This window comes from Cucurbita pepo, chromosome 14, assembly GCF_057944985.1.
Source record: "Cucurbita pepo subsp. pepo isolate OVF chromosome 14, ASM5794498v1, whole genome shotgun sequence".
In the NCBI taxonomy this organism is placed as follows: Eukaryota; Viridiplantae; Streptophyta; class Magnoliopsida; order Cucurbitales; family Cucurbitaceae; genus Cucurbita; species Cucurbita pepo.
In genome coordinates, this window is record NC_141811.1 from 4,094,631 (window position 1) to 4,110,495 (window position 15,865).

General features: G+C 36.9%; 3 protein-coding genes across 5 annotated transcripts; 2 read left to right on the forward strand and 1 right to left on the reverse strand.

The window, feature by feature from the left end:
- Window positions 1–217: 217 nt before the first annotated feature.
- Window positions 218–4,416, forward strand: LOC111810612 (uncharacterized). Its single transcript, XM_023697341.2, has 6 exons — window positions 218–374; window positions 2,569–2,677; window positions 2,799–2,871; window positions 3,112–3,157; window positions 3,770–4,037; window positions 4,119–4,416. Exons 2-5 carry the CDS (start codon window positions 2,617–2,619, stop codon window positions 3,968–3,970), a joined length of 381 nt encoding a protein of 126 aa, XP_023553109.2. The 5' UTR covers window positions 218–374; window positions 2,569–2,616; the 3' UTR covers window positions 3,971–4,037; window positions 4,119–4,416.
- Window positions 4,417–5,919: 1,503 nt separating this feature from the next.
- On the reverse strand, window positions 5,920–9,146 carry LOC111809988 (trifunctional UDP-glucose 4,6-dehydratase/UDP-4-keto-6-deoxy-D-glucose 3,5-epimerase/UDP-4-keto-L-rhamnose-reductase RHM1). Of its 3 annotated transcripts, none has more exons than XM_023696504.2 (3): window positions 9,007–9,146; window positions 6,724–8,299; window positions 5,920–6,640 (listed from the first exon to the last, which is right to left on the reverse strand). In XM_023696504.2, exons 2-3 carry the CDS (start codon window positions 8,284–8,286, stop codon window positions 6,191–6,193), a joined length of 2,013 nt encoding a protein of 670 aa, XP_023552272.2. In that variant the 5' UTR covers window positions 8,287–8,299; window positions 9,007–9,146; the 3' UTR covers window positions 5,920–6,190. The 3 variants fall into 3 exon arrangements, with proteins under 3 accessions (XP_023552272.2, XP_023552276.2, XP_023552274.2); XM_023696508.2 differs by having other exon boundaries at window positions 8,941–9,097; XM_023696506.2 differs by lacking the exon at window positions 9,007–9,146 and adding an exon at window positions 8,599–8,830.
- A 1,882-nt stretch (window positions 9,147–11,028) lies between these two features.
- COX15 (cytochrome c oxidase 15) lies at window positions 11,029–15,643 on the forward strand. The gene is made up of 7 exons (XM_023697481.2): window positions 11,029–11,266; window positions 11,798–12,093; window positions 12,417–12,642; window positions 12,725–12,970; window positions 13,062–13,172; window positions 13,987–14,118; window positions 15,171–15,643. Exons 1-7 carry the CDS (start codon window positions 11,084–11,086, stop codon window positions 15,339–15,341), a joined length of 1,365 nt encoding a protein of 454 aa, XP_023553249.2. The 5' UTR covers window positions 11,029–11,083; the 3' UTR covers window positions 15,342–15,643.
- Window positions 15,644–15,865: the final 222 nt, after the last annotated feature.

Genomic DNA, 15,865 nt, shown 5'->3' on the forward strand with positions numbered 1-15,865 from the left:
GCCCCCGGTTCCCACATATGGAGGGCCGAACTCCTCGGGTACTCCTTATGCGCTAACGTAAAAGTCCAACCGAGCAATGTCACGTGGAGGTAATGGTCTAGCACTCTCTAATTTGGCTAATACATGAAAGTCCTTTTTTTTTTTTCTTTTTTTTTTCTTTTTTCTGCGCTAAGAGTAACAGAAAATAGCAACACGGAAGAACATTTCCCGCCAAATTCGATCTTCTATTCATCGACCGCTTTCGAGGTTTTTGATTTCTCCTTTCTTCAGCATTTTCAAGCGTTTATGCTCTATGATTGTTCAGATTCGCATTTCTAAATGAACACGGGAGAAGGCTGAAGAGCGGGACCGTATTTGTTTCCGAGGATTTCGAGGTATAATTGCTTCTACTTTGAATCTCACTGTAATTTTTAATTCAAGTAGTTATTGTGTGATCAGAGAGCATTTTCCAAGTTCCGACTTGATTTCGAGTGAAATGATATTTCTTGTTTCTAAGTTCCATTTTCTTTTCGGCTGCATTTGATTCACTTTCATCCAGATCTGCAGGTTAATTGTTGTTTGTTAGCTTATTAGCTCGAAATCTGGAAATTATTGTTGTTCCAGTTTCCCTCGTGATATTCGGGATTTCTACCATTTTCCCCACTATATTTGGGGAAATAAGTGGAGATAGAAAGCAAAGCTTGGAACTATCGATTAAACCTGATAGCTTCCCCGTTGATTTTTTGTTTGATTGATTAAACATTTTTAGTTTACTCGTATCTTGTCCCATCTACATTAGCACCATTTATTACTTGAACTACAGAACATGAGGTAGAATCACAGGCTTTTTTTTGTCTTCTAATTGAAGCTATGAAGGATTTTTGTGACTTTAGTGGGCCTTGCATTTCCGGCAATTGCAAATGGTTTGTCCGATCTCTTCATGTTAAAAAAGAAAACTGTTTGACTCCGATATATCTTTTTGTGTGGACTGGAATTTTCGATTTATAATGTACGCCGAGAATAATGGAATTATGTTGGGAACAAGTACAGCTGTTGCATTCAAGTTCTTTGGTTGCTATCTCATATTTTCATTGCAAAGATCTCGGCTTATCCTCCTGCCCATGAACATCTTAAAACAATAATATCCGATTTAGATTATGAGTACTTGTTTGTTGAGGATTGTTAGGAGGGAGTCCTCGATTGGCTAATTTAAGGAAGGATCATGAGTTTATAAAGAATACATCTCCATTAGTACGAGGCCTTTTGAAGAAATCTAAAACAAAGGCACGAGAGCTTATACTCAAAGTGGACAATATCATACTATTGTGGAGGTCTGCGGTTCCTAACATGTATCAGAGTCATGCCCTTAACTTAGCCATGACAATAGAATCGTCAAATGTCGAAAGAAAAAGTTGTGAGCTTTGACGATGTAGTAAAAATGTGACTTAGGTGTCGAACAAAGGGTGTACTTTGTTTGAGGGCTCCAAAGAAGGAGTCGAGCCTCGATTAAGGGGAGACTATTCGAGGACTCTATAGGCCTCATGGGAGGATCTATGTTATACTTTGTTCGAGGAGAGGATTGCTGAAGATTGTTGGGAGGGAGTCCCACGTTGGTTAATTTAATGAATGATCATGGGGTTATAAGTAAAGAATACATCTCCATCGGTACGAGGCCTTTTGGGGAAACCAAAAGCAAAACTTTGAGAGCTTATGCTCAAAGTAGACAATATCATACCATTATGGAGGTCCGCGGTTCTTGTTTTCGTCAAAATCCAATCAGTTCACGATGTTACTGGTTCTATTACTTCCATTCACGAGGAATTTCTGTCCTTTTATACATGGCTGTAGAACCTGTAAAGAACTGCTGTTCGCAGAATTTTTTGGACTAAATGAGAAAATTTGTTGCCGTTCGGTATGAGAAAACTGAAGTATCATTATATCCATCACTTCGATGTTAGTGATTCGTGTTAAGAAAAAACCACTAGAGTTCTTATAGCAAGTAGAACTTTGTCTTTGTGGGTAGGGTGGAAGCATTAAGTGGAAGCCATCCACTGATATCCTCTTACTATGAAAAGTGCTTCTGGTATTCACATTTATAAACATCATGCATAATTTGCAGTGGTGGTCTGATTTTTATTTGATTTCTGACTCATAGTGAAGAATGAAAGCTTGGATCGCTGATATTTTCTCAACTGCAAATTTTCTTTCTTTCAATTTTTGATCGACTGATGGGAGGGAACTGACTGTTGACTTCTAACAATCGAGAGAAAATCGTCGACGGATAAAAAACGGCAGAAGAAAATTTGTTGGAAGAAGAAAATAACCGAAAAATAACATAGAGAGAAAGTATGCGTTGAACACCCGATAGATTTCATTTCTCATTAGTAGGGGTACTTCTCACCCACTTTAATTGTGTGGGTTTAAAGTTACCTAAAAAAATAGTTAACTAAAAATTAGGGATCACTCTCAATGAAAGGTAGGGATTTATCTAACACTGACTAACTAAAACGACTGTCTCTACCAGAGGTCAAAAACTTTGGCATCTTTTACGTGGTAAGATTTTCATTACAGGGTCTATGATTTCCTTAGCATTCCATGGAATTAGAGGTTACTTCTGAAGGTTCATTATGAACTGCAATGCTTGCTGGAGGGCCACTTGAAGGGCGAGCTATCTCCACAACTTGTGGTCACCTGTTGTGTATCCTAAGCTCGTAAAAAATTCCATTTTCTATTGTTTAATTTTGTGAAATATTTGACCTATTATTAGTAGTACATGTAAGAGGTCTTGTTGGATAAATTGTTCCCTTAACGGTGTAAAGGCACAGAAGATGCAACCAAGATCCTTAGCAATGATGGAGCATGCCCCATTTGTGATCAAGTTCTTTCTAAATGGTGAAGGCTTTGTTATTATGAAGTTTCGTACTCTTTAAACAAGGTTTGCATTAGTTCCCAGTGCACAATTGAAGAAAAAATGGAAACGTAGCTTTATCACGAGCAGACCAATCCTTCATATCAACTTCTTAGAAAATTGTATTATCGCCATTTAGACAACTATTTTTCCATGGGTTTACAGATTCATTGATCACATGGTTTAATTTTCTCTTACGTACGGTTTCTGTTTCTGTTTGGCAGCCTCATGAAACCTGTGGATATCAATCCAAACGATGAATGGGTCAATGTAAGTGTTTTCTTAAAAGGATTGTATTTAGCTTGCTTAAGTCGTTTAGACTCTTCTAGCTTTCTCAACCTTTTCCTTGTGTATTACTTTAATGCTGGCATTCGGTTGGCCGGTATATCTCCTCAGATATGTATCCTTTAGAATGAATAATGATCACTATGTGATATGTATCCTCGAATAGCCTCCCCTTAATCGAGTCTCGACTCTTTTTCTGGAGCCCTCAAACAAAATACACTCTTTGTTTGATACTTGAGTCACTTTTGACTACACTTTCGAGGGTCTCAACTTCTTTGTTCGACATTTGAGAATTCTATTAACATGGCTAAGTTAAGGGCATGCCTCTGATACCATATTAGGAATCACAACCCTCCACACTGGTATGATATTTTCCACTCTGAGCATGAGCTCTCATGGCTTTGTTTTTGGCTTTCCCAAAAGGTCTCAAACCAATGGAGATATATTCTTTACTTATAAATCCATGATCTAACCCCTTAATTACCTAACGTGGGACTCCCTCCCAACGATCCTCGACACAAATAAATCTAAAGTATATCCAAATCATGCTTCTCTGTTCTAGTATTTTTCCAAAATAAGTTGACTTATTTCTTGCAGACTGGCTGGTTTCCGCTCCTGAAACTCCAGGGCCAAGAGAAGACATATGGCCGGCAAGACAAAACAGCGGGAACTCTAGTCACTTCGACATCTCCGTTGGATCACCGGCAAAACAAGCTTCTCCAATGGCAATGGAAGCTGGGAACAGAAGAGCTGGAGCTCAATCCGCGTCTGGAAGTGGAGCTGGCAACCCCTCCATGACTCTACGCAACTTCATTTTGTCCCCAATCAAACGACCTCAGCTCTCTCGTCGCCCTCAAATGTTCACGTAAGTAACAATATCAATCGTTTGCTCACATTGAAAATGAAATTTAAGCTCAAAACTTCGTTAAAAATATTCTCATTGTAGATTTTGAGATGGAAGGTAGTGAGGTGACATTTGGTGGCCAAAAGGGCAGATCAATTCGCTGGCTTTAAGGTTCTTTCTTCTTTCTTTTGGTAGTTTTGAAGCCATTTTTTTAGGATAACACTGAAGAAATAGGATGCAATTTCTTTGTTCTTTTTTATTTTTCCTTCTTGCGGTTCATGAACCATCTAATATTACGTAGATTAACTTCCACCACTTATATACCCCCGAAAAGATATGATATAAATGTGGCTGTAATGACTTCACAAAATGGCAGTACAATGCCAGAGCAGAATTTCTAGCTGGTTGCTCATACTATAATACTCCAAATCAGATACTACTGGCCCATTCAACCATTTGGATGGACTATTTCTTTAGAGCTTTCCTTTCCTTCCCTAAACTGTGAGATCCCTCCTCCGTTGGGGAGGAGAACGAAACATTTTTTATAAAGGTGTGAAAATTTCTTTATAACAGACACGTTTTAGAAACTTTGAGGGGAAGCCCGAAAGGGAAAGCGCAAAGAGGACAATATTTGTTAGCGGGGGGCTTGGGCTTGGGCTGTTACGGATGGTATAAGAGCTAGACACTGGACGATATGCCAGCGAGGAGGCGTAGCCCTGTAGAGGGTGGACACGAGGGGGTGTGTCAACAAGGATGCTAGACCCCGAAGGGGGTAGATTGTGAGATCCCACACCGATTGAGGAGGAGAACGAAACATTCTTTATAAGGGTGTGGAAACCTCTTCTTAGCAAAACTTCGAGGGGAAGCCCAAGAAAAAAGTCTAAACAGAACAATATTTACTAGCGATAAGTTTCTTAAGTTTACTCGAAAGTTTGAAGATTTGAACTTGGGGCCTCCGAGCCGCACCACACCACGCTGCCTCATAACAACTCAACAAGGAAAAAAAAAAAAAAAAAATTTAGACCTAAAAATATTCTCACACATCAAAAGCAATGGAGAACAGGGTTGAAGAAGTTGGTATGAAATAAGTTATGGGTGAAATTATTATTAAAATTAAATAGAATTTTTTTATACTAAACTTAAAATATATATATATATATATATATATATATATATATATATATATATATATATATATATATATTATTTTTTATTAATTTGTTTTTATCTAAGTATCTTAAACAAAATCTGGAATGAAAAAACTTATAAACAAATCAATAATTGTTGGTGTATGATTCCTTGGAGAGGTGAGGTTTAAATCTTTATTATCAACGTGAAACACGTGCTTCTTTTGCACATTGTTCAATGTTCTACGCCTTGGGACATGTTTAAAACAACACGTAAATTTCACCAACCTTACCTTATTATAAAAAATATTGCAATTATGTTATACTTCTTCTTTTGCTTATGTTTTAAAAAATTAATGATTTACATTATAAATAATTGAATTTTATATGTAATAAGATCCTAATTTTTCAATTCCATGTCGAATAAATATGCAAATTTTAAATTACAGTAGTAGAATGAATCGCGAAATATTAAGATAATACAAAATTTATTAAATAAAAAATTATAAATTTTAATATTTTTTTTTAAATTCAAAGGTCAAATATAGCACTTATTATTCAAAAAATGAAAAAGAAAAGTTAAGTGATTTTCTTTTTTCTCAATTAAATTTAAGCTCGGATTGACAACATTATTTGTTTTATTATTTACTTTTTAAGAATGTTTTTAAAATCCAAGCTAATTTATAACCAAAATTTGTTTTTATTTTAGAAATTTAACTATAAAAAAAAAAAAAAAAACTAAATAATTATTAAAGAAAAAAGAAAGGGGAAAAAAATCAGCAAAATTAATAGCATTAATTCATAGGATTTGAAACTTAATACAGACTGGCATTCCTAAAAAATACATCATAAGGTGGATTGAAGAATATAACCCTTCACCTTCTACTGCAGCAGAGCAGAGCAGAGCAGAGCAAAGCAGAGACAATAAAATTTAATTATGAGCGAAAAGCAAACATCATCACAGACAAAATGTGACAATCATAAGCATAAATAACTAATGCAGAATGCAATTATGAATAATCCTAAGTTTCTAAGCATTGAAACTTATCAGGCCGAGGTTTTCTTGTTCGGTTCGAAGACGTACTTGATCAACGACTCCTTGATCCCGAGCAGCTCTGGGAACTCCTTTTTCAACTTTGAAGCATCCATCTCATTGTTGCTTCTAGGGGCTACAATTACCTTTGCTTGTTCTTCCAGTGTGAAGTTAGCCCACTTGAACTCGGGGTCGATGTATTTCTTGTACATTTCGAGGATCTCGTTATGACTCACAACGCCAGGGTTTGTGAAGTTCCAGATGCCTCTCAAGTTACGCTTTGCCATCTCGATCGAAATGGGCAGAAGCTCATCCAGGATGGTCATGCTGTTTGGGATGTTAACGACCTTGTTGTAGCGGGAAATCTTGGTAATGAAGTTGCGTGGGTTGTTCAAGTCGGATGATATCGGCATCCGAACTCGGAGGGTGCAGACATTGTCGTATTCTTTCAGAAGCTCCTCCACCTGCAATCAGAAATAAAGATTAGCAAGAGATATAATCACAACACACCAGAAAGATGAAAGTCCTCATGAATATGTGTACGTACCATGGCCTTGGTTTTTGAATAAAAGGAACCAATGAAATTTGGCTTGTCCTCCTCCTTAAATCCAATGCCAGAACCCTCTGGATGTTGAGCGTTGTACTCAAAGATACAGCCAGTGGCAAAGTTCATCATCAAGAGCCCGTGCTCCCGGCAAACATCAGCTAAAGTTAAGGTTCCAGCGACATTGGCTCGAATCGTTTCGGTTTTGTGAGATTCACACCAATCAACATTGGGTCTCCCTGTCACTCCAGCAGCATTGAAAACATGGGTTGGTTTAATATTCTGAATATCTGCCAAAAGCGACACTCGATCCTCCAAACGTCCTTTGCCATATGCATAGGCAATGCCTTGTTTATCACATAGCTGTCCAAGAAGGCCTCCAATCCACCCTGTCCTACCATATATCAAAAATTTCAAGGATGACTGGCGAGGAGAGCCTGGATTTCTGGAAGTTGGGACAACCATCTTAGTATTACTTGAAACGAAAGCAGCCGGTGCTACCTCTTCAGACCCTTCAAAGTGCCTCTCGACTCCACCGGGCATCATTAGCATTCTAGGATGTGGCAGCAAAGCCCCAGAGACATCACCCCACCAATCAGGGTTCTTGGTGTACCATTCGATCGTCTTCTTGAGCCCTTCTTCCCACGTCGTACGTTCTGACCATCCCAAGATCTTGAGTTTCTCATCATCCAAGAAATACCTCTGATCATTAAACGGTCTGTTTTCGACAAATTTGATGCTTGCCTCTGAGTCCATTTTAAACAGTTTGCATATGTCTTGGGCAACATCTATAACCCTTCTCTCCTTCTTTGTCCCAATGTTATAAACATGGCCAACCTCCCCTTTGTGAAGGATGACTTCAAAAGCCTCAGCAACATCCTCACAGTACAGGTAGCTCCTAACATTAGAACCATCTCCATGAATTGGAAGAGACTGGCCTCTCATTGCCAAAAGAATGAACTTTGGAATTAGCTTCTCAGGAAACTGATTAGGTCCATATACGTTGTTTCCTCGGGTCGTAATCACAGGTAACCCATATGACCTGCCATATGCCATAACAAGCATTTCAGCTCCAGCTTTTGTTGCAGAGTATGGATTTGTTGGGAGGAGTTGGGAAGCCTCATGGTTTCCCACAACAGCATCCTCATCTGTTTCTCCATACACTTCATCGGTACTAACGTGGATGAACCGTCGAATCTGTCCAGTGACCTTGCATGCTTCTAAAAGAACATGTGTACCATAGATGTTATTCTTCGTGAACTCGAAACTATTACCAAACGAGTTGTCAACATGAGTCTGGGCAGCAAAGTGCATAATCGTGTCGATGGACTCGGTAATTAGGAGATAATTGACAAGGTCAGCGCTGCCAATGTCCCCCTTGACGAATTTGAAGTTGGGAGATGGTTTAGATGGAAGAAGATTCTTCAGATTTGAGCAATAATCAAGCTTGTCAAGAACAACAATTTTGTAGCCAGGATAGTTCCTGACTAGTCTGTTAGCAACATGGGATGCAATAAATCCAGCAGCCCCAGTAATGAGGATGTTCTTAGGAGTGTGTGTAGCCATGTCAATGCAACTTCTGCACAGAACAAATCCAGAACATAAGATCACAAACCGTAAACAGCAAAAGAGAAAGAGAACACAAAATTTAAACTATATTTAAGAACAAAAGAACGGAAACTCAATCCTAAAGTTCCAGATCTAAAAAACTTCAGCCAACAAACCAATTCAATGGCGGTAGCAGAGAAGCGGCAAAAGAGAGAAGAAGAAACTGAAGCATACTAACAAAACTATGATCATGATTAAACAAGAGATCATAATCAACAGAACTTCAATTTACTTCACAAACAGCAAAAACGTCCCTGATCAAGAACTAACCATCAGATCCGATCTCCGTATATTCCCAACCAACGATCAAAATTCTAAAAGAAAAACGTCCGAAGTTTAAACCATCATCCAAATCTGAATCACGACAATTCGATCCACCATTCATAGAATAACGACTAATCACCAAAAGAAAATGCATAGCACGCAAGAAATCACCAAATCCATCACGGATCGAAATGGAAACAAGAACCACAGAGATCCCAATACACCTTTCCCAGCTAAAAAAACGACTCCCCATTTCCCCCAACAACATGAAAAGACAAAAAAAAAAAAAAAAATTACAAACGACATAAACAAAAAAGGTTTCATCAAAATGATGATAGTTCAACTTACAGATTCCGATTCGAGAATTCAAATGACAAATCTAGAAAGAGAGAGAGAGAGAGAGGAAGTAGGTACCTCTTCTAGAGAGAGAAAGAGGGTAGAGAGAGAGATCTTCGGGACAAAGAAATGGAAGAGAAAACCAGAGACGAATTGCGAGAGCAATGGGGGGCGAAAGAACAGCGTTTTTTCTCTTCTTTATAAATACGTCCCAACTCGATGAAGGCTGGAGACAGTTAAGGGGAGCCAATGAATAGTGAAATGACGAAATTACCCTTCCCATTTTCATTTATTTACAGCATTACGCGTTCCCCACCGGTAAATTGAAACAATAATCGCCTGCAGTCGGCCGCAAGAACTTTCGTGGGTCCACGGAGGAAGAGGAGAGGGAACCGTGTTTTTTTTTTTTTTTTTTCTTGGTTAAATAAATAAATAAATTCATTTTATTTTTTAAATTACTTGAAAATTAAGCTACTACCTTCCTTTTGACTTTTGATTAACGTGTTCAACCCTATCATCGAATCATAACATGTTACAACATTTGACTTAAAATAATGGAGCGTTGTCCGAGATCCAAATTCAAGGAGAAAATTCAGATCGTATCCTAAAGTCCCTAAACAATCACTCAACATAAATAAAAGTGATCGAACAATGATGACTAGAAAGTAGACTTAGAAGCAGCTACGATAGGAGAAATCTGCTCATTCCGAGACTGATAGAACCTGATGTAGACACTCGAGAAACTTCTACGAGGTAGACTTAAAGAGTAAGAGGACAACGAACGTGCAAAAAGTGTTGCTTTTGTTTATTTATTGCGAGAGAAGTGAAGTTCCTTAAAAAGGGTAGGTAGAACATACGGCTTAGACTTGATTTTCATTGCAAGTCAATTGTACAGTCAAATCTTCATTTTTTACTGTAGAGTACCAGTAAATTATTTATAGACAAAGACAATTTTAGAAATCTGGAGTAATAAATGAAGTAAATAATTAAAACATATTAAATTAATAATAAATTACAATAGTTTATTTTTTACTAGTTTCTTTCAAATTAATAATTAAATATAAATAAATCCGGATTTTAGTCATAAATTTTATAAAATCAATGCGACGTAGGGTTCGGTTGTTCGCCACTTTAAGTAGTACAGTGAATTGGGTTTAGAAAGTCGTGAGATTTCTAACTATCATTGGTGTTAAAGAGAGAACTACGAGAAACCAACCCTAATACGAGAGTACTAGGTTGGGCTAACCTACTAGCGGCGTAGGGTTCGGTTGTTCGCCACTTAAAGTAGTACAGTGAATTGGGTTTAGAATGTCGTGAAATTTCTAACTATCATTGGTGTTAAAGAGAGAACTAAAGAAGCCAACCGTAATACGAGAGTACTGGGTTGGGCCAAGCTACTTAATTTATTCTTAATTTAAAAAAAAAAAATTCATAATTATTTTTTTTTACTATTTTTTTGATTCATCTTTAAAATAATTATGAAATATTTAAAAGGTAATTTAAAAAAATATATATTGAAATCAAGTTCGTAAATTTTAATTAAATATTTAAAAATAAATAAATAATTTTACGAAGTAATATTTTATTTTTATTAAAAATAAAAATTTGAATAAATGATCGGAATGAATTCAATAAAAAAAAAATTATAATTGAATTGAATTGCATCGTCTCAACTCCATCCCACATAACCCAACTAATGAATATATATATATATATATTTTAAATTTTATTTTCCTAATTATTTATTTATAAAAAAATTTGATGTGGTAGAGACTAAAATTAAAGATTTTTTTAAATATTAAGAATTTTATTGTTGAATTTTGAAATTTAGAGTTGAAAATGACACAAATCTAAAATTTATGAAGAGAAAAATATAATTTAGTTTTAAAATTATAAAGAAATAAGGCATTAATTAAAGTTTAAAAGATTAAATTATTATTTAAATGAAAATATATAAATATATAATATTTTAAACACATATTATATACATATTAAAATAAAAAAGAAATTATAAAAGGAAGTGAGTGCAAACTCGCTCGAAACGTGGTCGTTTCGTTGTCACTACTTTCTGCGGCGGTGAATCGCCGTCATCACAGCAACCTCTGCTAAACCCTCGAAGTCGGAAGAGAGAGAGGGAGAGAGGGAGGGAGAGAGAATGTTTCAGAGCAGAGTGGTGGCTTCACTTGTGCGGCGGAAGGAAGGCTTCAGCCGTGTCTATAATACTCTTATTCAATCGAATTCTTCCACTGTTCTTCGCCACGAACCAGTCAGATCGTTCTCTTCCCAAACTGCAAAGAAATGCCTATTTGGCGTCTATGGATACCGATCCTTCTCCAAGGTCCTATTTCTCTCTATTCCATTTCTTCCTCCTTTGTCTTTTATTTACCGAATGTTTTTATTTTTGATTCTGGGAGTTCGTCCAAGTTTCTCAAACTTATATCCGCATAACTTGAGTTACGTAGGTGAGATGGAATTGAATCCGTTTAGGATTTGATTTGAGAGGATTTTATCTAGTGTTTTTTTTTTTTCTTTCTTTGTGGCTCCCGTAATCTTCGATTTTTGGTTGGGTTTGATGTCTTTGTACTGACGCTGTATCTACTAGTATTGGGTCGATTTGAAGTTGTACTAAGCCAATTCAGCGCCTGACTGCAAGTTATATTTAGTATGAATGTTTAATAATAATAATTAAAAACAGGATTTATCCAGTTTGTGATCTTTTGCTTGACCTCTTGTAGCTTTAATTGATGTTAATACTTGATACATTGTGCCATCTTAGATTCTTTTCAACCTTTTAGACAATTTTCACACAAAAGATGCGTACTTTATATGTTGTATTCATGATAAGAGGCATGTTTTATGCTGTTTTTAGGTTCATCAGGTGCCATCATTGAGGAATATGTCTACGGTGGCTTCTGTTGCCTCGAGTAAGGAGGGTCTGAAGTTGCTTGTAACTGCTGGTCCTCGTGCTCAGAAAATGGTCGGGATATGGCTTTTTGGCTCTGCTGCATGGGTTTTCAGTATGGTGGTTCTTGGTGGTGTTACACGTCTGACACGATCTGGACTTTCCATGACTGATTGGAAGTTCACTGGGCAACTCCCTCCTCTATCAGATGAAGAATGGCTGCTGGAGTTTGAAAAGTATAAGCAGTCCCCTGAATACAAACGGTATGTGTATCAAAATTGATTATCTCTCTAGCCTTGGAGCTAGTTTTTTACTGCATAGTTATGTTGTTTGCTTGCATGCATAATGATTTTGTGTTTAATCTCGATCCGCATGTTAATAGATGGTTTGTTTAGATTCTTGGTAATTTGTGGTTCATTAGAAAGGAAAGTCGATTCGAGGAATTGGTATTTTGGAAGTCATATAGTGTCATTTTTTAATCAGTGTTTGACTATATATTTTTGAAGCTTTCCTGCATTGATTTGATTTTTCAATAGAAATAGTTCCCATGAATTTTATGAGTTTATGATGTTTGAAAATTCTACAGTGTTAACAAAGGCATGAGTATTGAAGATTTCAAATTTATATATTGGATGGAATATGCACATCGAATGTGGGGAAGGGCACTGGGTATTATGTTTGCTTTGCCCTTTTCATATTTTCTTCGTAAGGGTTATATATCCTTACGTCTTGGACTGAGATTGTCGACACTTTTTGCCCTTGGTGCTGGGCAGGGACTAATTGGCTGGTGGATGGTAAAGAGTGGTTTAGAGGTAGATCCACTTTTATCCCTGTTGATTGTTGATTTCCCAATTTTGATAGAGTGGAGAGTTCCTAAAGGAGTTCATCCCACAGGAGCCAGCATCTGAGTATACTCAGCCAAGAGTAAGCCCTTATCGCCTTGCAGCTCATCTTACGTCGGCCTTCATTATCTATTGTGGTCTTTTCTGGACTGGTCTCTCTGTTGTCATGCCTGAACCACCTGTTGAGTCTGTGGCTTGGGCTCGCGGTGCAGTAAAAGTTAGAAGATTTGCTCTTCCTGTGAGCGTACTTGTTGGTATTACTGCCATTTCAGGAGCATTTGTCGCTGGAAATGATGCAGTATGTGATTATTCTTTTTCTTATTATTATGCACTACAATTGATTTCTGATTCAAAAGAGGTCACGCTTCTCCTTGTATGCTGGATTACAGGGGCATGCATATAACACTTTTCCGAAGATGGGTGATACGTGGGTACCTGATGATATTTTTGACATGAAACCACTAATTCGGAATTTCTTTGAGCATACATCCACAGTTCAGGTAATTTCTCTTTACTTGGATCATATAAAGATGTTTAGCTTTGTCGAATCTTACAATGCTTCAATGAGTGTATTACATGTTAATATTACCTTGTGATTATATCAAGGCGTCTAAATTCGTGAAATATTACAGTTCTTCAATGATTGTTTCATCTGCCAATATGGCCTTTGAAGAATCTGAATTTCGTAGGAACTCCATCAAGGATCGTCAAAGTACTAAAAAAAAAAAAAAAAAAACATCGAGAATCTTGATACCTTCAATTTTCAGTAACTTAGCAGTAATTGGCATGTAGTCCTTCCTTTGAGATGGAATGTATCCCCATATCGCACTTGTACTAAAAACAAACGCATCAACAATCTTGATTCGCTTTCCCTTCCGGTAGAGCATGTGTGCATATACATAGTATTCAATTGTCTTTTTTCATGTAGATTCTCTATTATCTCGACCATCCAATACTTTTATTTTATCTTTGGTCATTCGCCTGTGAAATACTAATTTTAAAGAGATAGAGCCGTGCTGCTATTCATGCTATTTTAGCATTTGATTATCAACTATGCGTTTCAATCGACCCATTTTTTTTTAATATATGACAGAAATTGTGATATTTATTTGTTTAAATAGCATTTTTTTTAAAAGAAGTCGATTTGTTGTTGTTTTTGTCGATTGAGCTACTTGAACTTGTACATATTCTAGTGTTATATCATCTAATCTTTATGTACAAACTACCTTTATGTCTTTATGAAACCTAAAAATGCAATTATATGTATTACTATCTTGAAACAAGAAGCAATGAATTGCTTTGTCTCGTTTACAGCTTAACCACCGTTTACTTGCTACTGCAACCTTAGTTTCGATTGGTACCTTATGGTGGTCAACAAGGAAGCTGGAGATACATCCTGCAGTCCGTTCTTTGATCGGGAGTACATTCGGCATGGCTGCTCTTCAGGTAACTTTTCCCCCTTCCATGATCTTATGGAGGCTTTTCCATTATTAAAAGGCTCATTACTTATTTGGGATGGGAATGAAATTATTCACTCTCTGCTGTTATTTGCTGTACTTGAGCTCATTCCTTCAGTATCCCACACCATAATTAGAGATGAGATCCTTATATAAATGAAATTCCTTGAGGTATCAACTTCAGCCCATCTTTTTCCATCTTTTTTCCATCTTTAGCATTCTATCAATGATAGTTCGTGGATCGTCGGATGCTTTCACCCTTTTCCTAGTCAGCTTTCTTGGTATCTTTCTCCTCTTTGCCAGTATGGTTCTCATGATGCACTGTGGATCCTCCATTGTGTTAGGGACCAAGCAAACGATAATTGGTGTTATTGGAGTTGACCTCTAGGGGCATTTGGGGGATGGGCTTGGCTTCCTTTGGGTTTGGTTTCAGAAGCCAAGCCCATGCTACAAAAAATTGCACCCCAAACACAGGTTCAGAAACTCAGGCTCCTAACCCAGCACTCCAAACACGAGTTTTCTGCTTCCCAGACTTGAGAACCTCAAATAAACCCCCACGCTTCCGAGGTCGCCAAACCCCCCCTCTATGTCTATGGCGTTTTGTCCCGTTGGATTAATCTAATATTGTGGTTCTACATGTTCCATCACTTCTCCATTCATTTCCAGTTCTGATATGTGCTGATTCTAATTACTTTTTTAGTTTGAATTAGATGATAATAGTAAATATTCAGCATTTCATTGGTCCAGCTGATAACATCCATGTATTGATAATGAAAAGTCGGTTGTTGGAAGGTCACTCTACATGTCTTCAAGAAAAAAAACAGTCATTAAGATCTTCACAATAGTCGATTAATTTCTTATTCCATGCATTAGTTAGAAGATGAAGGAGATCAAGAACCATTATAAATGTACATCCATATAACTGACTTTATTACATTTCGATTCGTAATTCTCATTTCCACCTGTCACATTCCAGTTCTCTAGTCCACTTGCTGCTGAATGGTCTATATTTTGCATAATGCCAACTATTTTATCTCTCAGGTCACCTTAGGAGTATCAACACTTCTATCGTATGTCCCGGTTTCCCTCGGAACTGCGCATCAAGCTGGGGCATTGACCCTTCTGACCCTCATAATTCTTCTTAATCACACTGTGAGGAGGCCATCAATGTCCCTTTTGAAGTCTCTTCCCCAGGTTGTGAAAACAGCCTAGACTAGACAGACTTTCCAGGTACACTTCTTCTGACTTCGAATTAGGCTTAAAGTTGGATGCATAAATTTATCTCAATTCTTCGGTTTCGTTTTGTGATTTTTGCGAAGAACGAGTACTGATCTTCTGCGTTGGGTGTCGAGGGGAGGGGGAGGGGCCACAATTTGTATTTGGAATGCATAGACAGATGATGGTTTTATTAGCTATATTCTCTTCCTACAAAATTATTGAATGTTTCAATGTTTTGGGTCTCATTATCTTCCATTGTTTTGGTCAAATAAAGATTTGGACTCTTCTTTGAATTAGTTCATGCACTTCCTTGATTGCTCTAACTAACTGTTTTTTTTTTTTTTTTTTTTTTTTTTTTTTATATTATCCAATTTGGAAAGAAGAATTTTTTGTTCATGCCTTATTTACCTTTTTGCCCCCTGAAATTGGAAGTAGTGGCCATAAGGTGATTACCATTTAGTAATTGTCCAAATAATAATAATAATAATAATAAAATAAATAAATAAATAAATTACATT